The following is a 24177-nucleotide window of genomic DNA, read 5'->3' as shown; positions in this document are numbered from 1 at the left end:
GGTAAAAAATAAAATAAATTCTATTTTTTACAACTCTGTTTGTTCCTGAAAGTTAAGATGATTATATTAACAGATCAAAGTTTTTCTGTTGCGATTTTTATGGGTAACAATAAGGTTTTTTGCACAACACAGATTTCTAATTTCTTAAAGAAAAACAAAAAAACCTTTTGCTATATTTGGCCCATTTTCTCAGTTTCTTCGATGGGAATGCACAAACTTGGAGTACATTTAGAATCCACAACATGTGGGGGGAAAAAGTGTGCCCTTGTGGTCTAGATACAGTTTGTGCTAAAAATAGACAAGGATTAACCGCGAAAAGCCACACACATGAAAAAAAAGGCTCACTTAGGGTGAACATTCACCTCAGTATCCAAAGGGTCAAGGGTGCGTGCGATGCTTCGTACGTCTTTGCCAGACCCTGATTAGGCAGAATTACATATTTTAAAATGAACACCCTTCCCTGACTGTTATCTATTGCTAGTCCTGCAAGTACTGGTTCCTGACAGAACTTTAAGAGAACCAAACATGAAGTCAAAATGTGTATTTGGAAGGGAGCAGTCCTGAGAACAGTAAGGTAATGAAGTGAGCTATTATTTTCTCAAAGAGAAGGGGCATGCTTGGACAGTCTGAAATTCTACCTTGTGGTGATATTTACCCGGTTAGATGTCTGGATAAAACCACAAAGCTCCTTTGATAGGAGGTTCCCTTGAGGAAGAGACTATTGGTCATTTGTTGAGATACTTACCGTGGCACAGACTGGAGACTGGCTGAATATCAATGGCTCTTGACTTCCATTGTTTTGCCCAGTGCGGGACTCCTTTGGGTGCATGTTGGTTTGGCTAACTTTCCTCTCCATGATCCCCGGCGCAGCACAATCCTCACTTGACTACAGCACATAAAAGAAGTGGGATTCAGGGGACCGCGGCTAGAGGCTGTGGTTTTGTCTCCCACATTTTCACCGGTATTTTCAGCAAATCATTTCTGTAGCTCTAGGCAGACGTTTGACTGGGGGAAGAGGGATGCTTAAAATGCGTGTGCCCAACTGTGCCAGTGTCTGCTGTTTACCGAGTTTAGGTGCAGGGTTACCTGGGGCATCATCACTTCTTCTGGGAAATGTGTCTCAAGGACTCTAAGCACATTTGAAGGGTTTTATTTGCCCAACTCAATACGGGGCGATGGGGAACTTAAACCTCTTGAGGATGAACTGCCAGGCTTTATAACAAGATGCAGAATGAGCACTAGGACTGGGGTTGGGTTCCATCACGACATTTGGCCTTCACTATCACCGTGAGAACCATTTGTAAGATCTTTATCAACACAAATGCTGGGAATCCGTGTTCATGCTATGACATTTTGAGGTAGATGCATTTTGTGCGCCTCTGATTGGTTGCCTACTGTTTCAGGTATGGGGTGGGGTCCTTCCCTGGGACCGGGAGAGGCAGAAGGGATGCCAGCGCTATCTCGCATGTTTTTAGAGACAGGCTTTAGATTGGGATCTCTAGTGTTTTAGGATCATACAAAATGTTAGGACCTTTTATCTTCTTCACACTGATTGTAACAATGATCACTGTCTTGTGTTATCGTAGCTCATGGTTTTTACCATAGGATGCGACTGCTGAAATAAGTGCACTGAAATCCATGCTGCATCTTCGTTCTTCCTTGGCTCGTGTGAGTCTCTGAGTACTGAGCAAAAGGGGTATGATCTGTTCACCATGACTTGCCTGAGGAGTCAGTGTCAGGTTTGCCACAAATCACCTTTCCAAGGTTGGTTGAGGCACTGGGTGCTACCCAGGAGTTAGGCCGACAGCTTCCAGACCGTGTGGGACCGACTCAGTCCCCACACTTAGTGGTGCTGCCGTCCTAAACACGCAGTCTTATTATCAAAATATGAACCACACGACATTCTGAGGGGCGTGGGGGTGGAATTGAGTGATTATGTTAATATAAGTTTTTTCATGGTTTTTCAACAATTTGATAGATTTAAAAAATGTTAAGAAATCAACACAGCCAACAAAGACGTGCATTGTGTCTCCGCCTTTCTACTGGGTTTTAAGGCTTTTACTTCAACAGCCACACAAAAGGGAAGGAGAGAATACAATAATATGTGTTAGTGGGATTGGGTGGACGCGAACGTTACTCTAAAGTGGGGAAGAGGCATTTTTGTTAAGCAGCATTAGAGACCTTGGGAAAGTAGCAAAGCCACTGAGATGACCTGCACAAGGGATGTGAAAAAGTATCAGTCTAGCAGAAAGAGAAAAGGTACAACAAAACATGCTTGTCTTCCACTGTGCAGACAGAAGGCAGTGGATCCGGCTGCAGTGTGTGGGGCACCTAAAGAGCACGTGTTAGATGACAAACAAATCTTGCGTCCATCAACATCCTGCAGATGTATGTGGGATTGGCAGGGATGGGGCATGGACACAGTTCAATGTTATCTAACACTGGGCAAAAAATGGTGTCTTGGCCCTCTGACCTCCCGGCTGCGAGCAGCATATATGCCTGGAAGGAGGGAGACAGGACATGGAGTTTAATTTTAGTTAACGTTTTTGCACCATGATATTTTAATGGACAGAAATAAAAACATACTGAGCTGCATTATAATTAATCCTCTCAAGAGAAACCTCTTTAGTGGAGATGGCTCTGGGTCCATATATTGTGCTTTTTGTTTTACAACAACATGTATTGCTAGGTTCAATGCATTAAAAATACAAATACAATACTGAACACTGGATCTGGAAACTTGGTAGGGGATTAGAGAGAAAATCATGGGTTCCACACTGCAGAGAAAGGAAGGCAGGTTCTTACCACTCGTCCAGCTTCAGCTGGTACAGCTCCCTCTGCTCCCGGCGCCTCCTCTCCCTCAGCGTCTCACCAGATGCTGCCTGCACAGCCGTCATCATGGCACCCACTGGTACTCTGCATAAATACACGTTTAAGGAAGGGTCAATGACACTCCTATGGACTGGGATTTAGGATTAACTCCTGGAGTGGGAGCACTTGGCTTTTAAACAGCAGCCATCTAGGACCCTAAAGTGACTGAACTGTCCTGCGAACGGGTATAACAGAGCCACTCATAGGTACTTAAAGATGATTCAAGGAGTTTTCTGTGATTGGCCCTTTAAGGTCATCATAAACAGGCATTTGGAACTGACTAGGGTAATGTCCAGGGACTAGACTATTTATCAGCCACCTACAGTAATCATAAGCCAATGGTAGAGTGTTAGGGCAGGGATGTTCTACAGCACCACACACTAAGAGCTAAAGGTGAGCCCAGGAGTGAGCAGTGCTGGATTGGCCATCCCAGGCACCGGGCATGTCCCTCTGAGACTAGAGGGATGAGAACAGGTATCGGCTCTGGTGTAGCCGCCACCAACACCGAGTCTCCACACTTCACTCCCCCACAAACTGAGTTTCACCTTACTAGTGTCCACTGCCCGGGTCATGTTGTTCTCCTGCTGGGACTGGAAGCTGGTCTGGGACACCAGCCAGGAAAGTCCCTCTGGCCTGTGCTGGTTGCCACGGCTGCCAGTGCTACAAGCCTCGCTCCGGTTTACTAAGCACAAGACACACTGTGGGCAGGATAGGGTGGGACGCCGCCCCTCTTCACCAACCTACTCTGCACAGGAACCTGCAGGTGGCACAACAGTGCTGGTCAGCAGATGGCACCTCATCAGCTTTAAGCCAGGGATGGGCTCCCCGTGAGTCTAGAGCACGTGTGCGGAACCAGGGATCCAGATCAGACAGTGGAACACTTTAAACAATATGCTGACATATTGTTATAAAGAGAGGTTATTGGCTGGTCAGGTAGGACAGCACAACGCTGCCAGTGGAGGTATCATGACACTGCGACCTGGCCAATCCAGCACTGGGCTGACCGAGCAGTACCCAAGAGTGCGGCCTGCTTTTCTAACCCTAGATAACTCGCATCCTGCTCCACAATTTCAGCACAGTTCAGAAAGATCTACCAGCCACAAACAGATAAATAAATGGATGAATAAGTGACAATTTTCTTAAGCTTAACGCTAACAAGAAGATGGGTACCACTGACTGAAAGAAGACTCTCTGGAATACTGTGTTTGGCACCTGTTACCCGCGCCCCCCTTCACTTCCTGATGCCTTTAATTTATAACAACACTAAGACTATATATATATATATATATATATATATATGATTTTTACAATGTGCTCATATGACCAAAAGGTCCTGCAGAGAGCGCAGAATAGTAAGGAAGCAGGGAAAAAAAACAGAATAGAAATGCTGTTCAGGAGCGAATACTTGCAGGAATTGTGCAAACATCTCCCCAAGGCTTCATGTTCGCATGAGTATTGTGACACCACGTGTCAGGGTGTGCTCAGCCTAGAATGCCCTTTTATCCTCTTGAAAGGAAATTTACAGCTGTGCATACATAAAGTAGTGATGCAAGGCAATGGGAATGTAGTTTGCTACTTCTCTACCTAGAGGTCACTTTGAAACACCACTGAAATCATTTGTCTTAGTGGTGCTAAAAAGGTGCACGAGTCTTGTTTCAATAAATCATCTGGCTGAGAAATGGTCAACCTCCTCCTTCTATGGATATAAAATGTTGGGTCTAGGTACATTCGTCCTGGGAAGTTCATGATGGTGCGCCCCCCTTGGGAATTCCAAACTTTGCTTCACTTGCTAGGACTACCCTCTACTGCACAGAGGAATTATTTCTTAGTACACAATGTGGGGGTCATCGAACCCACACCACAGTACTTTTGTGTTGCTGGGATGCTGCTTCCTAAACTGGGATCAGGTGCCCTTGTTAACCCCCACCGCATGCACTGCCAGGACATGGGGCAGTTTCCAGGTCTCCATCACTGTCCACCACAGAAGAGGTGGAATAACAAACACAGCCGTGGTGGCCCTAGGTCCCCTTTCTACAGTACTATGCAAGGCCGGAGTAGAGAGGTTTGTGCTATATATTTATTTTAGCAGGACTACTTTACGTCTAACGTTTCTGGTAATAAACACTGTACCCTCTGGACACCAACAGCTTGGACTCTCAATGGCCAAAACGATGTGGACTCTTCTTCCGCACAGAAGGTGAAGGCTGATGATGCTACAGGGAGCCTGGAGTAAGAGTCAACCAGTAACTTCTATTATCGGAGTAGCTTGGGCAAATTACTAAAGAATGCAAAAAGCTACATTTCCAAAATCTGATTCTTGCTCCTTTCTAACAGTGATGTCATTTATCAATTTTAGAACAAGAATCATACTGTCTACAGCAGAGCGATAAATGGGTGCTCCAAGCAGGTAGCGGTAGAGCGCTTACATTTCACAATGTCCTCAAGAGTCACCTCGTTGTCACTCCATCCCCTGATACAAGGGTTAAGAACTCACCTCATCATTAATGCATCCCCAGGTACACGGACTACAGACTTGCGTCATAATAATTCCATCCGTAAACATGCAGGCTACAGATGTATCTACTCATTACTAAATTCACATCCAAACAGGTTGAGATTTCACATCACCATTATTCCATTCCCACGCAAGGGATTCACCGCATGAATGAATGGATGAAAATGTTACAAAGCACATGGCTACCCCACAGAGTCTCCCAGTGCTACAACTACAGAGAAGAGGCCAGCGTTAGCACCACTAATATGATGCAAACAGATAGATTTTAAGTGCTTTTCTGACTGAAAGTTCCTGAGATACGGGAACCGAAGTGTCACAGAGGACAGATTCCATTATTTTGTTGCTAAGACCGTAAATGACCGTCCTCCCTGTCTAACCCGGCCGAACCTTACGTCTTTGGCTACTGAAGTAGAATTAGAAATGAGATTCCTAAGTGGATGATAATGCATTATCCTGTCCAAAAGATACTTGGACCATGCTTAGAACAAGCGTGGGTGCGTTGCATAGAGGTGAGGGTCCTAAATAGGATCCTTTTCTTAATCGAGAGCCAGAGATGTTGTGAGATTGAGTCTTGCTTGTGCATTTCCAAAATAATACGTTCATCTGCATTTTTCACCAGTTAAAGATTTTTTTAATCCATTTTACGGAAGACCGAAGTACAGAATGTTTGCATAGTCTACTCTAACGTGGAAGTTATCAAGGTGCTGACAACTTTCTTATGTGTTACGCAAGGAGGGAGATCCAAAAACTTACTTAGAGAATGTAGCAGGGCAGAGCAGGTCCCAACCGTGGACACAATCTGGGGTTGGAAAGAGTTTATCATCTTAGCTATTATTGCAGGCGGAGGAGAAGGAGGCCGGCAACTATGTAACCGGTGCTCCCCCACTTGATCTGCCTTACAGATGGCTCTCACACAACCAGTGCAGGAGATCATTCAGACAAGCTTTAAACGTAGCAAGCATGTTTGTGCATGCTGGGTTAAATGTGAGAAGCAATGGGGTGCTCTCAACATATGCCATAGTTTTAACATTATATGATTCTATCAGTTGACTAGGGGGGGGCACAGATGTTAAGCAATGTGGGGCTCAAACAAGAGCCCTGCTGCACCCCAAAAGCTAAACATTTGGTGGTTAAGGAGTAAGGAGCAAGCCAAATTTATTGCGCTCTCCCTTCCACAAAATATTTTATCTAGCTCCATGCGGTACCTCCGATAACGATCTCGTAAGCACGCTGTAAGAGGATAGTCCATCCTCATCATCACTCTGTGCCAAAGCACAAAGAATTGACCCCAAAACACACACATTGACCATTCTTCTTCCAGTTACACAATCCACATGCACACAGATTATGGATCCACAGGAAGGGTTCAACTGATTCTTACACGGTCCCTCAGCCCAGAGCACAGGGTCAACTCATTACTACACAGATCCCAAAGTACACAGGCTGCATATCCATCTTCTCATTGCACAATTCAAAAACACACAGATTAAGAATTTAGCTCACCATTACTCTAGACTCAAGCATACTGACTAAGGATCCACTGCATTACTCCAACCCCAAGAACACAGACTCAGCCCTCACCCAGACTTACCCCAGTATTACTCCAAGGGCGGTGCCGCCGACCACGCCACGCAGACCTAGACTGAGCCGGAACAGGCCTCCTGTAACCGCTTGAAAACAAAAAGGAAATAGACATGAAGGTCTTCCTAGGGCCATCTAACAAGATGCAACAGACTGAGCTCAGCTTCACTTCAACCACCTTCAGAATGCTCAGCCTTCGAGCCCTGCTGGTATCTCACTTCCTTTGGAAGAAAGTTAGCACGGGTAGAGGCAGAAGAGGACCAGTCCTTACAGAACTGGGTGAGGAATGGATTTAGATCAATGCTTCAGCTAATGCAAGTATTCAACTCCCCACGCCACACTCCACAGCAAGGAATACACTGGCAGAAGCCAGAGTTCACACTTTCCACTGTTGACCTGCCCTCCCTCAGCAGCCTCCATCCTTATGATGAATGTCACTCCAACTAGGCTCTCTCCTCCAAATTAAACCCCTAGTATAACTCCTCCGCAGACAAACACGACTTACAATCCGGCCCACCTCTGGACACACTTCACTCATCGTCTTCATTTCCACAAAAACCCATAGGATAAAAAAGTGTTTTTAAAATAAAACAACTATTACAATATTAATATTATGTGGCCAAGTCAAAGGTGAAACCACAAAAGCTACGACTTTAAATTCACTCTTAAGTTATTACGTATATTTCTGCGTGATCTTCGAAGCAGCCCAGATACAAGATGCTGCTGTGCGATAAATCTCTGGCAAGTCAGTTCTGAAACAAAGCCACAGCTTACATATAGGTTCAGATGCCATAAATACTGAGGACACAGAAGCCATTTACGTGTTTACTGGTTGTTTTTCTTCAACTGCATCAAAAATATGTGACCGTTTTGGTTCCCTCAAATGTACAGTCAGAGGCCACTCCTGGTTTGCCTTTTGGTACATTTCTGTGATGTAGCAGGGAGCAACAATCCAACTTTACATACCACACGCAGCAGGTCTCAGGCAATATATTGTCAAGATAAGGTTCAAAACCATTCTGCAGCTTGTTTAACAAATATGCAGGTAGTAGAAGCCACTCCTGACCATTTTATGAAGCTGAACTCATGTCACTTAGTGATGTTTAATGTACTCTCCATGTCCCCGACTGATCAGCATCTCTTGAAGTTACCCACAGTCTTGACTTTGTGCAATGATCTCAAATATACTTTACTCTAATTGTCTCATAAATCCTCTGCTTGCATCACCCCTCCATGCCCACACTCCATCCATCCATCCATCCATCCATTCTGTGGCTCCTCGCTGCACTGCTTCTCTCTCACTGCACTCCTCCACTGCAGGACCTCACCCCTCCATGCACACACTTCATCCATCCATTCTGTGGCTCTTCGCTGCACTGCTTCTCTCTCACTGCACTCCTCCACTGCGGGACCACACCCCTCCATGCACACACTTCACTCACCCACTCTGTGTCCTCTGCACTGCTTCTCTCTCACTGCACTCCTCCACTGCGTGACCTCACCCCTCCATGCACACACTTCATCCATCCACTCTGTGTCCTCTGCACTGCCTCTCTCTCACTGCACTCCTCCACTGCGGGACCGCACCCCTCCATGCCTTCACTTCACTCATCCACTCTGTGGCTCTTCGCTGCTGTGCTTCACTTGCACTGCACTCCTCCACTGGTGGACCTCACCCCTCCATGCCCACACTCCATCCATCCATCCATTCTGTGGCTCCTCGCTGCACTGCTTCTCTCTCACTGCACTCCTCCACTGCAGGACCTCACCCCTCCATGCATGCACTTCATTTATCCACTTCGTGGCTCTTCGCTGCTGTGCTTCACTCGCACTGCACTCCTCCACTGGTGGACCTCACCCCTCCATGCACACACTTCATCCATCCTCTGTGTCCTCTGCACTGCTTCTCTCTCACTGCACTCCTCCACTGCGGGACCTCACCCCTCCATGCATGCACTTCACTCATCCACTCTGTGGCTCTTCGCTGCTGTTCTTCACCCACACTGCACTCCTCCACTGCTGGACCTCACCCCTCCATGAACACACTTCACTCATCCACTCTGTGTTCTCTGCACTGCTTCTCTCTCACTGCACTCCTCCACTGCAGGACCTCACCCCTCCATGCCTACACTTCATCCAACCATTCTGTGGCTCTTCGCTGCACTGCTTCTCTCTCACTGCACTCCTCCACTGCGGGACCTCACCCCTCCATGCATGCACTTCACTCATCCACTCTGTGGCTCTTCGCTGCTGTTCTTCACCCGCACTGCACTCCTCCACTGCTGGACCTCACCCCTCCATGAACACACTTCACTCATCCACTCTGTGTTCTCTGCACTGCTTCTCTCTCACTTCACTCCTCCACTGCAGGACCTCACCCCTCCATGCATGCACTTAATTTATCCACTCTGTGGCTCTTCGCTGCTGTGCTTCACTCGCACTGCACTCCTCCACTGCAGGACCTCACCCTTCCATGCATACACTTCACTCATCCACTCTGTGGCTCTTCGCTGCACTGCTTCTCTCTCACTGCACTCCTTCACTGCAGGACCTCACCCCTCCATGCCTACACTTCATCCAACCATTCTGTGGCTCTTCGCTGCACTGCTTCTCTCTCACTGCACTCCTCCACTGCGGGACCTCACCCCTCCATGCATGCACTTCACTCATCCACTCTGTGGCTCTTCGCTGCTGTTCTTCACCTGCACTGCACTCTTCCACTGCTGGACCTCACCCCTCCATGAACACACTTCACTCATCCACTCTGTGTTCTCTGCACTGCTTCTCTCTCACTGCACTCCTCCACTGCAGGACCTCACCCTTCCATGCATACACTTCACTCATCCACTCTGTGGCTCTTCGCTGCACTGCTTCTCTCTCACTGCAGGATCTCACCCCTCCATGCCTACACTTCATCCAACCATTCTGTGGCTCTTCGCTGCACTGCTTCTCTCTCACTGCACTCTTCCACTGCGGGACCTCACCCCTCCATGCACACACTTCACTCACCCACTCGGTGGCTCTTCACTGCTGTGCTTCACTCGCACTGCACTCCTCCACTGGTGGACCTCACCCCTTCATGCACAAATTTCACTCATCCACTCTGTGTCCTCTGCACTGCTTCTCTCTCACTGCACTCCTCCGCTGCTGGACTTCACCCCTCCATGCACACACTTCACTCATCCACTCTGTGGCTCTTCGCTGCTGTGCTTCTCTCGCACTGCACTCCTCCACTGCGGGACCTCACCCCTCCATGCACACACTTCACTCATCCACTCTGGGTCCTCTGCACTGCTTCTCTCTCACTGCACTCCTCCACTGCAGGACCGCACCCCTCCATACACACACTTCACTCATCCACTCTGTGTCCTCTGCACTGCTTCTATCTCACTGCACTCCTCCACTGTGGGACCTCACCCCTCCATGCACACACTTCACTCATCCACTCTGTGTCCTCTGCACTGCTTCTCTCTCACTGCACTCCTCCACTGTGGGACCTCACCCCTCAATGCACACACTTCATCCAACCACTCTGTCCTCTGCACTGCTTCTCTCTCACTGCACTCCTCCGCTGCTGGATCTCACCCCTCAATGCACACACTTCATCCAGCCACTCTGTCCTCTGCACTGCTTCTCTCTCACTACACTCCTCCGCTGCTGGATCTCACCCCTCCATGCCCACACTCCATCCATCCATTCTGTGGCTCGTCGCTGCACTGCTTCTCTCTCACTGCACTCCTCCGCTGCGGGACCTCACCCCTCCATGCATGCGCTTCATCCATCCACTCTGTGGCTCTTCACTGCTGTGCTTCTCTCTCACTGCACTCCTCCACTGCGGGACCTCACCCCTCCATGCATACACTTCATCCATCCACTCTGTGTCCTCTGCACTGCTTCTCTCTCACTGCACTCCTCCACTGCGGGACCTCACCCCTCCATGCATACACTTCACTCATCCGCTCTGTGGCTCTTCGCTGCTGTGCATCACTCGCACTGCACTCCTCCACTGCTGGACCTCACCCCTCCATGCATACACTTCACTCATCCACTCTGTGTCCTCTGCACTGCTTCTCTCTCACTGCACTCCTTCACTGCTGGACCTCACCCCTCCATGCACACACTTCACTCATCCACTCTGTGTCTTCTGCACTGCTTCTCTCTCACTGCACTCCTCCGCTGCTGGACCTCACCCCTCCATGCACACACTTCACTCATCCACTCTGTGTTCTCTGCACTGCTTCTCTCTCACTGCACTCCTCCGCTGCTGGATCTCACCCCTCCATGCACACACTTCATCCATCCACTCTGTGTTCTCTGCACTGCTTCTCTCTCACTGCACTCCTCCGCTGCTGGACCTCACCCCTCCATGCACACACTTCACTCATCCACTCTGTGTCCTCTGCACTGCTTCTCTCTCACTGCACCCCTCCACTGCAGGACTTCACCCCTCCATGCACACACTTCATTCATCCACTGTCTCCTCTGCACTGCTTCTCTCTCACTGCACTCCTCCACTGCCGGATCTCACCCCTCCATGCACACACTTCACTCATCCACTCTGTGGCTCTTCGCTGCTGTGCTTCTCTCGCACTGCACTCCTCCACTGCAAGACCTCACCCCTCCATGCATACACTTCATCCATCCACTCTGTGTCCTCTGCACTGCTTCCCTCTCACTGCACTCCTTCGCTGCTGGACCTCACCCCTCCATGCACACACTTCACTCACCCACTCTGTGTCCTCTGCACTGCTTCTCTCTCACTGCACTCCTCCACTGCGGGACCTCACCCCTCCATGCATACACTTCACTCATCCACTCTGTGTCTTCTGCACTGCTTCTCTCTCACTGCACTCCTCCACTGCAGGACCTCACCCATCCATGCACACACTTCACTCATCCACTCTGTGGCTCTTCGCTGCTGTGCTTCACTCGCTCTGCACTCCTCCGCTGCTGGATTTCACCCCTCCATGCATACACTTCATTCATCCACTCTGTGGCTCTTTGCTGCTGTGCCATAGATCGGTGCATCTCATTTCCACTGCCGTTCTTCTAGAGACTACCATATTATCAGTGCCCTACATCCACTTTCATAGACAAAACAGTGATGGATGGAATGCTCGAATTAATCTCAGGCACCGATTCATACTCAGGCTGCATCCCTGTCCATCGTTATTTCGCCCACCATGCCACCTCACTATTTGCAAATCAGTCTCGACTCCGCTCCAATAGGAAGAGTCCAGAAGGAACTGCCAGGCCAGGCCCTCCCTGAACCAGAACACAAGCACCCCAAGACTGGTTTCAACCTGAGTAGGGCTCATCAGTCAGATGGAGCTTGGTTCCAGTGGCACAGTCAGCACAATACCGATGTTTGAGTGTACCCATCACACCTAGGGCGATGCACATGAGGGATGGACTGCTTGAATTCATCTGAGCCACTGGTAATTACTGGGCCACATCCAGGTCCATCGTTACACTGCTCACCATGCCATCTGAGATTAGAGCCAGCTATATGCAAATCAGTCTTGACGCTGCTGCAACAGGAAGAGTCCAAAAGGAACAGCCAGGCCAGGCCCGCTCTGAACCAAAACACAAGTAACACACCCTTTTCACCCTGATGTCAGGTGCAGCTTGGATCCCGTGTCACACTGTGCACAGGAGCCACATCTGGGAAACTTGCCTCACTTGAGTAAACAAAACAGCAAGAGGTGGAACGCTTGAACTTATTTCAGTCACTGGTAATTACTCGGGCCGCATCCTAATACATCATTACTTTGCTCACCACGCCCCCTCAGATTAGGCTCAGCTGCACGTAAATCAGGCTTGGTCCCGCTCCAATAGGAACAGTCCGCTTCCACATTCAGCCAGTCTCTGCTTCTCCAGCAGGATTCATTTCTCAGAACCGGTGTCCAAAGGGGCCCTCTGCACACCACACTACCAATGTTGTGACTCTCCGGAACTTCACACGCTGCTCCAGCCCACTCATGGTGTGTCATCTTTGACCACACATCTTCAATGCTGACTCACAAAGAGACATTCCACAGGCCAGAAGTTCATTGCCTGTTCACAGACTCATCACATCTGCTTCTTCCCCATCCCCCCATGGTCGCCCTCCTCAAATTTCCCTTGAGATATGATTTCTCTCAGATTCCATCCTTTCGGATTGCACAGACAACCCCGTCCCCTTTCCCAATCCTTCTGTGTTCTCTTCACTCTATCGCTTTTTTGCCAAAAGCGGGTCTCTGGGCCAGACAGTTTACCTGGATATCTGAGAATGGCTCCCACCGCAGGGGGTTCACTAACCCTAGCTATGTGCTCCCCACTATCAGCATCTAACCCTACACTCTGACCCTGGGGCTGAAGGACAGGCTCCCCAATTCCAGATCTACCCCATCATACGAATAAAGAGTGTGCACACATTAAATCAATCTGGAAAACAAACCCCTGCCTCTTCGTCAAATGTGCACAGAGATGCAGAATTAGAGCATACATCTCTCACCTCCTGCAGCAGCGTAGTGGACCAGCGAGTTCTTATCCCTGTACACTGACAGGCCCAGGCTGGCTGAACTGTCAAGAGAAAGACAGAAAGGGGTGACATGTAACTTCTGTCACAAGGAGAAAGATACTAGAACAAAGATTGGCACCACCCAAGAGCTGAGTGATGTAGCAGAGATGGAGGGTAGGAAACACAAGGAAAAACATAGCTTAGCTAGTAAGCTACAGCATGGAGGGAGGGATACTGGAGTCCCAGGTTTAGAGCAGAATATGCAAACTATTTCATTTCATGCCAATTTAAAGGAATTACGTTCAGAGCACACTGACGGAATATAAAAACTGTTCCTTTATGAATTCAAGTGTTGGGTTTTATTTGCTCTTTATCATTTCAATAGATTAAAATCAAAAATGGACATTTCACTGACCGGACCACAAAACCCCAGAATGTGTTACTGACCCGTCCAAATCTTGAAAAACAAGCACTGGCAAAACCAAAAGGTCTGATTTGAATGTATTAACTTATTGAAACGTAGGCATACAGATGGTTTGTGCAGTGCAGCCTGCCTCTCTCAGTCCTGATGTTTCTGGGTCCTAGGTTTTATTGGCACGGCTTGCTATGTTGCATGCCATCAGCAAAGCATGTTTAAGTAATACAAAAACATCAGCTCTGAAGTCCTGGGGAATATAAAACAGGCCACAGACATAGCAGGTGCAAAAGCAGAATTGTTTTATACAGCCATGGAACACATGGCAGTCCCCCACTTTGCTTAGGATACTCCAGGGTGCACCCACGTCCCACTTGAACCCTTTGTTTCCTGGCCCTCTTTGCTTTTGGCTTTATAGTGTGTATTCTCTACCTCCATTAGTGGACAGTCCTCTGTACTCAAGCCTCACACTTCTCCAAGTGCCCACCTTCTCTACCAAGTATTCTTTTTAATTGCAGTATCGCTTTTATTCTGTTCATCACATACTTGTTCTGTAACAAAATTAACAATAAATATTAAAAAGTATGAATAAATAAGAAATTATTTGCCATGTTTCTAGTTGATCCAAATAGGACAGAACTCAGAGGGACACGTTGGGGTGACGGCAGAGAGCCTTACCACAGGCTTCACAACTTTTACATCATTTGTCAAAAAAGCACATGTGTGTTCCCCACCGGCGAGCGTGACATATGAATTTGTGTATGGTTCATGCATTTTGGTGAACTCAAAACTTAATAGTAAAAAAGGATACAACAAAACACTTGTATAAGCTTGTTCTATAAAACAATATGCAATATTTTAAATAAAATTTAAAACCTCCCTCCAGTAAACGTCGAGAGCATGATCCGTGGTACAAAGGAAGACAGCACACTGAAAAAACAATAAAAAGCCATGCGACAGTGCATCCATTAAATGGACTGTTTGCATGCAGATGCATGACCAGCCATCTTGGTATGGGTTTTCTTTTAAACAAAATAAATTTCAAGATGGCCTCCACGCACTGTGATACGTGCATCATGATGCACACATATGCCTCTCTTGTGACGCAGCAGTGGCCACTGTGGCATTTGTGACGCAGCGGCGGCCACTGTGGCATTTTTTGTTTACTGTTGTAACATATCGGGTATCCATTTTCGAATGGTAAGTTAAAAATAAAACAAGTAAATAAGCACAAAAAGGAAGCGCACCACCCACACCCTCCATGTGGTGATGAATGGTTGTGTTTGTCAATGTCATTGTTCATCTCAGTTCAAGGGTCTGCCAATGTTCCAATTTTACAAATGATCCAGTATGGAGGCAAGTGTGCCAGCCATCTTGGATGCATAGAAAATAACTTTTAGCAGTCTGGGAATGTTATTTCAATTCTCCCAAGATGGCTGCCTTGTTACGCCAAGACGTAGCGTGCTAGCCTGCTCTGAAGTGTAGAAAATAATAATAAAAGATGCACTCATTCTTATTTCTATGGCATTCAGCACTCCGTAAGTCTGTTTTCTTTGTCTCTCCCTTGCTCGTTTCCCCATGCTATGTGCACATCCACAAATTATTTGTGTTGTTATGTCCTCTAGGGGCTAACTATAGAGTTACATGACCATGTTTCTTACAAATGCTATCTTCATAGTGGTGTCCTCTAAGGGCTGTTCTGAGCTTTAAAATCATATCACCATATTAAATTTTCATGGCACGGAAACTCGCCCCATAAGGCTTTGCAGGGCATTACTTTTACAAAACATTTTTGCACATAAGTCAGCCTGTAGTGGTCCTGCGGCAATGGGGCCACATTCAAAACGTTGACCACAATGTGTTCTGTCTACATCTTCTCTGGGTTCCCTTAACTATCTTAGTGGGGACTCCAAAATAACCTCTCCCACCATTCAGTGTCTTTAAAGCTTTCTCATGACTAGAACTTTTGTTTTACAGTTGGGATAAGTTTTGTTTTAAAGGCCTTGTTTGTAGTATCATTGCAGTAGGCCTGCTAGCCCTACAAACGCTCTCTAGGGGCCAAGTATATGGTCACACTGCATTACTTTCTCCTGTTTTTTTCATGGGCTTATGCCCTCTAGGGATTAATATTATGGTTACATGACCATGTTTCTTACAAATGATATTTTTGTAATGGTGCTCTCTTGAGGGCTGTTTGGAGCATTACAGTCTAACAACAAAAGTTTATTTCTGATAAAGGTTTATATGATAATTCAATATGATTTAATAATTTCTCCTTATTACAATTATGATCATGATTCACGCCAACTTAACATCCTTATTACACTATGACTGAACACTCATGATATGTTTGGGTGACCCTTCTAGTTTATTTCTCCTCTGTAACTGGCTTGTGTCTTTTTTTGAGGAATTGTGTTACCCCGCCAGCAGCTCTGATGGTGGGGTAGTGAAAGTGGTATTCCATTGGAATTAGCATGGCAGGTTTAAATTAGGATGCTAAATGGCATAATTTTCATTTTTTGCTGCAGATAGAGGAAGAAGGTAAATGGAAGCGCTTTAGTTATATGCAGGACCACTGGAATTATATGGCAGGAAAGGACGAAATTATGAGGCAGGGTTGACCCATTTACGTGGCAAGAAAAGTCCAGTTATGAATTTACAACGTCAATAGCTCTAACTCAATCTCCTTGGATTGATCTTGTAAGTGCAATCGTTTTGTCTTTGACAGAGCCCTGTAAAACATGACATCTGTTAACGGGATTAGTCTATGTTCTCAGATACCGTGGTTCAAATTCTTTTAGTCTTGGTGATGACCCCATAGTCATTCCAGGTTGAAACACTACTGAAAACCTTGACAACTACATTTTTAGTCTTTTCATTTATAGTGGAATACTGACTGGATATGTATTCCATTACTCCTGACTTTATATAGTCCAATGCCAACTTTATAACACTTTCAGCTTATGCTTTTTTATACTCCACGGTGATCACAAACACTGAGCACTAACTCTGATGAATGATACATTAAATATATATTTGGTAATTGTATTACCTTAGCCACCTGTTGTATATGGTTCTTGTGACTTGTGAAATGTTCCACGGACCTTGCGACAAGGGGAGTCCCTCTAAAATACGTAAATACATTAAAAATAGAATAAATGCTTTCACTGCATTGTTTTCCTTTCCTCCAGGTTGAGAAGCCTGGACTGAAAGTAAGAAGTACCAGGGCTTCTTGTGCCCAGTTTTACAAAAGCTTCCTGTGACAGCTGGATGCAAGGAGGGAATTATGACAAGTACCCACCACCCCACCCTGAGCACCCATCTGCTTCTTTCCCCGTGTTTTCTTACCAATGGTCCTAGAGGTTTTCTTTGCCTATGCTTTCTTATCATCTCTTCCTTTTCCTTGGCAATTCATCACCAGCTTTCCTTTGTGGCCACCGGTGTCTCTCCATGAAACTTCCTGTCCAGTCTTTAACCCAAGTATCCTTGCTGATGCAAAGCCCAGTTGTTAGTTGTCTGTGTGACTGATCGGCCCCGTCTTCCCTTCGGTGTCCCTGCTTCACTTTAGTTGGCTGCACCTCAGGTTAACTGCATGCAAATACGAGCGTTCGTTTTAGTAGGAGGGATGCACAGTCCTTGATGTCTGATGGGTGAGTGATACCTATTCCTTTGTATCTCCTTTATTTTCATTTTTCCCATCTTCTACCAGTTTAGTCCCCATAGAAGAGGAAAACACAGATGTGAGCAATATATTACAACTGAGTACTAGGCTAGAATGCTACCTGAAAGACTAGGCTGCCACTGACACTACACTCACTCTCTTCAACGAAGTCTCTCCATCATGTGGACACAGGGCTGGTGCTCTGCCAAAGTGGTCAGTGGCTGCTAGAGGCCTCTCCCCAGCAAGAGTCAATCAGTCAGATCCCTGCTAAATCAGCAAGAGCCCCCACTGTCTCTTCATAACTGCGAAGACTTCTTTGTTAACTGTAAACCTCTCATTCTGAGGTAAGACCTGTAAATCAATCTGTAAGGGAGAAGTTTTAAAGACCTGCAGCCTCTGTATCGCTGAATTATTTCCACACAGCCGACACTCGTACGCCTGTAGGTGAAGCAAGGAGTCTTCCATTGAGGGAAGCTTTACAAATCTGAGTGCATTTGTGATGTTCCACCTCACAATAGGAACTGACTGCTGGATCTTTTCCAGGCGGTTGACTTTCAGGCGCGAGTCTGTGCCTGATGAGTATCTACCCCATAAACACAAGGAATATCTCAAGAGATTCCTCATCTAATATTAAATATGAAACCTATGAAAGACATAGTACATCACAGGTAAGACTTTATAAAAGACCAGAGCGGAGTAAGAAAGCACAGCACTTACTTAAAAAGGGTCACAAACGCAGCAACTCTCCACCCCCAGCGCCAGCCGTACCGTATGAAGCCGCGCAGAGCTGCATTGTGGGCCGCTCGCTGTGACAGGAAGAAGAAGATAAAAATGCTGTGAGTGGCTTTTGGATAGGAATGTCCCCTACATGTTCCTCTGCCCAAGCGCCTGACTGCATGTATGCGGCATTCTGTTTTTTGGATTGATGACCCCAGCCTCAAGCTAAGCTACTCTAGTGTGGGAGCGGAGGCCTAGTTGTGTTCCTTGACGTGAGTGAGATCCTGGACCCGTCCCGTGACCTGAAGGGGTGCCCCAAGCGAGCCCTCTTTGCACTGACCATGTACAACCGTCCCTGTCGTGAGTTTAGCACCTAGAACGGTTGTGGCATTGTATCGTGTTTTATGGATTAGTATGCGTGACCAGATCTTTTTATCTCTGCCTCTTGAGTGGAGGTCAACAGGTCCCCTCATGTAAAGCACCACTTCTACAGACTAACCCAGATTCTAGTTCTAACAGTGTGCGTGTGTATGGGCGTGTGTTTGTCTATGTTTGTGTGACATTAAGGGCACACACATCGTAAGTACAAGTGAAGCAGACTACTGGGGGCCTGCAGATTTCACTTCGGAAACCACTGGTCTGGTCATGTGAACAACATAAAAGCAAGGCTATTTTCCCAGAGTGTGGAAGTGTATTGTGGGCGTCCTAGTTGTCACACACTATGGGCTTCCGAATATATCAATAAGCAATGCAGTATTAACACTGACCATCACACCAAAGCCTGTGGAGCTATTTCTTCATATATGGCATTTTATCTCTAGCGCTGGGCAATTCCGAAGCTCTGCACGAGGAGAGAGCAATCTCTGGTGAAAGTAAATGCACCAGCTCTTGGTTCTGCATTTTTCACTTATAAGTTTTGGTGTATAAAGGAGAAAGATTCAATAATACGCATTGACCTCTAGAATAATACTTCTAGAAATAAAAGATTTTCAAATGTAGGACTGATCAGCCGAGAAATACGTAGCCTTTCTCTTCTAGGTCTGATGGGTGTGAATGATCATAGAGACCACACAAGCATATTCCCTCAGTGCACATCTTTGTAGAGAGAGACCGGGCAGTCTGAGCGGTGGGGTGCTCTTCTCTCGCTCTCAGGCTCATCACAAAGAGGTAGGGCAAGCATGGACTTCGAACAAGTCTTCCTAGCTTGTCACAGAACCGACAAAGAGGAAGGTGAAAGGCTGCACTGCTCTTGGCATCACCTGTCCAGATTTTACTGACTATGCATAACTTTTGGCAAAATGTTATACCGTTGTCTTTGCTGTTCTGGATGACTTCGCTGTTCACCCAAGAAGTCCAAAAGTTATTTGCAGTTTGTTCTTGCTATTATAATTTGTTCCAAATTTGTCACTTAACTAGATTATAAAATTATAAATGTGACACCAGTGTGTGCTGCCTTTTTGTGGTGAGAAACAGCATGCCCAAATTTCCTACAGCAAAGGAGGTAATGCAGTCCCAAAAAAGGGAGACATGCCTCTCTACCTGCATGAAACTCTCTACGTCTTGCGTTCTCCTGAATCTCACTTAGCAACAACAGTCCTTTAGCCAGCCCCACTGCATGTTATGATCACTACATGCACCCCTGGCAGCACTTTTCTTTCTAAATCACATGTATCTGAGGCACAAATGTGGCCTTCTATTTGCAGAATCTCCAAAGAGGCCAAGATATGAATGGGAGTGGAGACTGAAGTTCACGCTCACTCATGTAGGGGACACTTGCAGCCAGTGTGACGTCAATGTGGTATCTATGGTAACCTTCAAATGATGTTTGAAATGGTCCGGTTCAAGTTTATAAAAATCGCAATTACCACAATAGTGTGTCCCAGCGCTGAAATCAAGCTAAAAAAAAAAAATATATATGCTAGCAGAAGAAGAAAGTTGATTTTAGAAAATTCATACTTTTTATTAAGCAGCTTTGATTGTGCAAGATGAAAGGAAGGGGAAATACTAATCAGAAGTAAATAAATGAGTTTTCAAAACTTTCTATAACTTTAACCAATTTTGAGCTCACAGGATAGAGCAGTAGTAATGGAAAAGGCCCTTCCACCCGTTTGAACTTTCCAAAACTGGGTAATGAACAAAGATTAGTCATGTCTGAGGGGAGAGTCCTTGAGGGAGTTATCAAGTCTATCCATTGAAGGCCTCCAAGAACACAGGGGTGACAGAAGATGCAGTGGTGACTGGAGAATTCAGGTGTTTGAGGTGAAATGTGAATTGGGCCACAAGAGATTCCAGTTCAGACTTTTCCTTCAGCACTAGTTAACAAGGAGCACTTCCCACGGTCATTGTATGAGTGCTACACAGGTGTACTGACAGCTCCGGTACCTACCACAGCCTCTACCCGGTGTCGAAAGACCTCGGCCTGGCTCTGCTCAATGAAGCGGCTCCTCGCATGGCGAGCGGCGGGGACTCCTCCGTACACGAACCCCACGATCACGCCTGTAAGAGCACCTTTCAGAAGGGTGTTCACCTCCTCGGAGTACCCACGCAGCTTGCTGAGAACAAGAAGGAAGGTCCATCAGTGGTTAGAAAATTCCATGGTAGATCAATTGGATACAAAGAGGAGAGTAAACACAAACATACACACAACCACACACACATATATGCGCTCGCACACACACACACACAAACACACCTACCTCCCCTCAGGTGGACAGGGATGTTGATCCTACTAGACTTGTTGGTAGTCTGTGATACCATCAACCATCACCTCCTGTTCGACACTCTACAAGAGGCTTTAGCAGGGCAGCACCTGAGCAGATCCAATCCTTCCAATTAGGAATATACCATGCAGTCAATTGCTTGCTTTTTACTCAGTAAAGCAACCTCTACCACATGGTGTACCTCAAGGGTCTATACTATCCCCCCTTCCTTATCAATTATTTTCAACCTCTTGCCTCTGTACTCCACCAGGAAGGGATTCTTTTTTCATTTATACAAATATGACGCCCAGCATTTTTTTGGGCTTCTTCGCCATTCCAGTTCTTTCCAACTGGGTCAGCAGTGCAGCCCCCGTCCAACATTCTGACCACTGTGCACGGGTTGATGTCTACCAACTTCCTGCCACTAAACCTAGCCAACACGTGGATTCTTTCTACTAGTCCAGACAGTCAAAGCAGAGTGGGAAGTCTCCCAGTGCACCAAACTTCTAGGACCCTTCCCCTACCTCAGCTAAACTGGTCTGCATCTTAGGGGTTTTCTTAGACGTTAACTTCTCATTGGATGCCCAAGTCTTGCATAAACCAGCTCAGGATCCTAAAAATAATTCTGCCAGTCATTGAGTCAAAACTGCATAACAAGGTGACAAATGCATTAATGCAATCACAACTGGACAATGCCAACTCATCTATTCAGTAGTTTTGGTAAAAGACCTTCACTGCCTGCAACTCATTCGGAACCAGCGGTAATACCGCTAAAAGGCACAACCACTGCTATCATCTGTAGGTCCCAGAAATTGTGCCATAATAGTGCACTGTGAGCAGAGTTGGGTTCTCTTTACTCCACCACACTTCCCACTGTGATCACTCCCCCAGGGAGCCGGGTGATGGTGGAGTGTGCAACAGTGCAAAGGGAAAGGGAGTCTGACTACCACACCCAGTCTACATCAACCCCTAAATATTGCAAAAGACGTTAAAACATGCGTATTCAGCGGAGATACTCTATTACTGTTCGTGAGTGAAAGCAGCGGTTTCCCATTCACACAAATGGGAGGGGTAAGTAACGAGTACTGATTCACCACGTAATATTTTTTCCTATTGGTTTTAGAACACGACTGTGGGAGAACTTAGATCAGGGAAAGTAATCGTTAGGAGGTCCTGTAAAAACAAAATTTAACCCCATAAGAAACAAATCTTCACATCTTGGAGCTCCTAAAGGCTTGGTATCTGTTCCTGCCATTTTCTCGAAATTTGGTGATAGAAATGTAAAAGCTGACTCAACTCTGCAAAAGGAAGTCGAGATGCAAACTGAGCAAAAGAATCATGATTTCAGATATGAAAACGTAAAGGGAAACAAACCTCTCAAGCACCTAGCAACTGAATCAGTCATTAGTGGTACTCTACTTGATGTTGACATGGAGTGACTTGTACCCCTCTTTCTTTGTGCCACCCCCAATAAAGTCTCAAAAAGCCAAGTATTAAAACTCCATCCATCCCTCAGTTATCAGTAACCTCTGAAATTAATTTACAGATTTCCTGTAATCTACCCAGGAACATGTCCAGTACTCTGAAACTTTACACATTTGGAAATAATTGTATTCTCTATCTTAGACCTATTAGAAAGATCTATAGATAATTCTGATCACACCCAGGATGCTCTTTCAGCAATTCTCCAAAATCTGATACCTGACGTAAAGGTTGGTCCCTTCTGGTGAATACAGAGTAACGTGACTGAAATATGGAAAATCTATCCCAATTAGGACTGTCTTTGGAATTATCATGTTCCAACGCATGGGTAAAACACCTTCAGAGACTCTACATTGCCACACTGCAGTCCAGGTTGGACACTCAAAAATAAATAGAATACAATTTAAGAAAACAGAGAAAAAAAAAATCAAAAAAAAAAATAAAAAAAATCAAAAGATATACACATTTATTCTCTTAGGAAACCTTTTAAAGAAGTCCCTGCCTATAGCATTTCTCTCCCTCCCACAAAGATTTCTGGAACTCCTCTGGTTTATTACCCAATTTTCTGGAAAAAATTAGGACAAAGTACTGGCAGCAGAAATTAATACTTGCTCCAATCAACAACAACAAAAAAAAAAAGAAAGAAAGAAAGAAAAACGGAAAAGCAAAAAAATAAAGAACTAGTAAAAAAAAAAAAAAAAAAAAAAAGATAGTATGAAAAATCTAATTCGCTTCACCACCAAATTACTCTACTATGTTGTTGAATTACCCAAAAAGCCAATTAAGTGATCTAGACAATTTTAATTCACAACCACAAATAAAAAACTACAAAACATGACATCCTGATTCAGTCCCAAAAAATCCTCCCTCAGTTTCCCGTGATCCTCTGGCCTGTACTCAGATAGATGGGTTGTCTCATGGGTGCTCCAGGGTTAGTAAATCTTGGTTTAGCATAGAGTTCAACCCCATGTACAAGGATTTACACAATTGTCTGTCTACGTATCTCGTTTAAAAGTCACAAAGCCCACAAAATGTGCAGAATCTAACTTCTCTACCGTGCAGACAAATTCAAATTTATGAATCTTTTTGAAGATCAAAATATTTTTCTGAATAGATTGTTTTGTTGAATTTTCTGTGAGCAACTGAATCCCTAAAACGGTCAGAAGCAGCGAGTGATATTAACTCTGTTACTATGTTGGATTCCTATTATAGCAGGTGATCTACAGTAATCTTTAACTCACAGATAATCGTAAACCGGATTTTTGAAAACTGAAAGACAAATTGATGGTATACCTATTTTCTTTCAATTAAAAAGCAAGAGGTGTCATTCATAATCTCTTAAGGAAAAATTATCCATATAGCAAGAGCTATAATAGTTCCTCTGGGGTCCGGCAGGAGGTCTGTATCACTCTTGCTGCAAAATGACAAATCACGCACCTCCGTTTCATTCTATAGCAAATTTGACTACATTTTGGCAAATAAGCAAGGTCACATTGGCCAAGAATCATACATCGGATATTGAAATTAGTCTATCCAGTAACATAAACACGTAACTTGCACAGTCTATCCCAGCCATCTCACCCCAGCCCCACACCACAGTCCACAATTCTTACAATACATTTGTCGTCTATCAGTTCCGTATCCCCGGATTTCCTCATCCAGGCTAAGGATGATGGGACAGACGGGTTCCAGCACTATACCCCATAATCTACCTACCTTTGCCAACTTTTAGTA

At 45.7% G+C, this 24177-nt stretch overlaps 1 protein-coding gene across 3 annotated transcripts in view; it reads right to left on the bottom strand.

Annotated features, from left to right (window-relative positions):
• Positions 1–24177, bottom strand: part of TIMMDC1 (translocase of inner mitochondrial membrane domain containing 1) — a 56617-nt gene that overhangs the window by 8204 nt on the left and 24236 nt on the right. For all 3 annotated transcript variants that reach the window (XM_069202984.1, XM_069202983.1, XM_069202985.1), the window contains exons 3-7: positions 20649–20814; positions 18263–18351; positions 13464–13531; positions 6978–7056; positions 2806–2916 (exon numbers count right to left, since the gene is read on the bottom strand). In XM_069202984.1, coding sequence (XP_069059085.1) covers positions 2806–2916; positions 6978–7056; positions 13464–13531; positions 18263–18351; positions 20649–20814 — 513 coding nt within the window. The remainder of the gene's footprint in view (positions 1–2805; positions 2917–6977; positions 7057–13463; positions 13532–18262; positions 18352–20648; positions 20815–24177) is intronic.

The sequence above is a fragment of the Pleurodeles waltl genome, chromosome 8 (genome assembly GCF_031143425.1).
Source record: "Pleurodeles waltl isolate 20211129_DDA chromosome 8, aPleWal1.hap1.20221129, whole genome shotgun sequence".
NCBI classification, from domain to species: Eukaryota; Metazoa; Chordata; class Amphibia; order Caudata; family Salamandridae; genus Pleurodeles; species Pleurodeles waltl.
The sequence above is the reverse complement of the archived record's forward strand: the minus strand, read 5'-3'. Positions and strand labels throughout refer to the sequence as shown.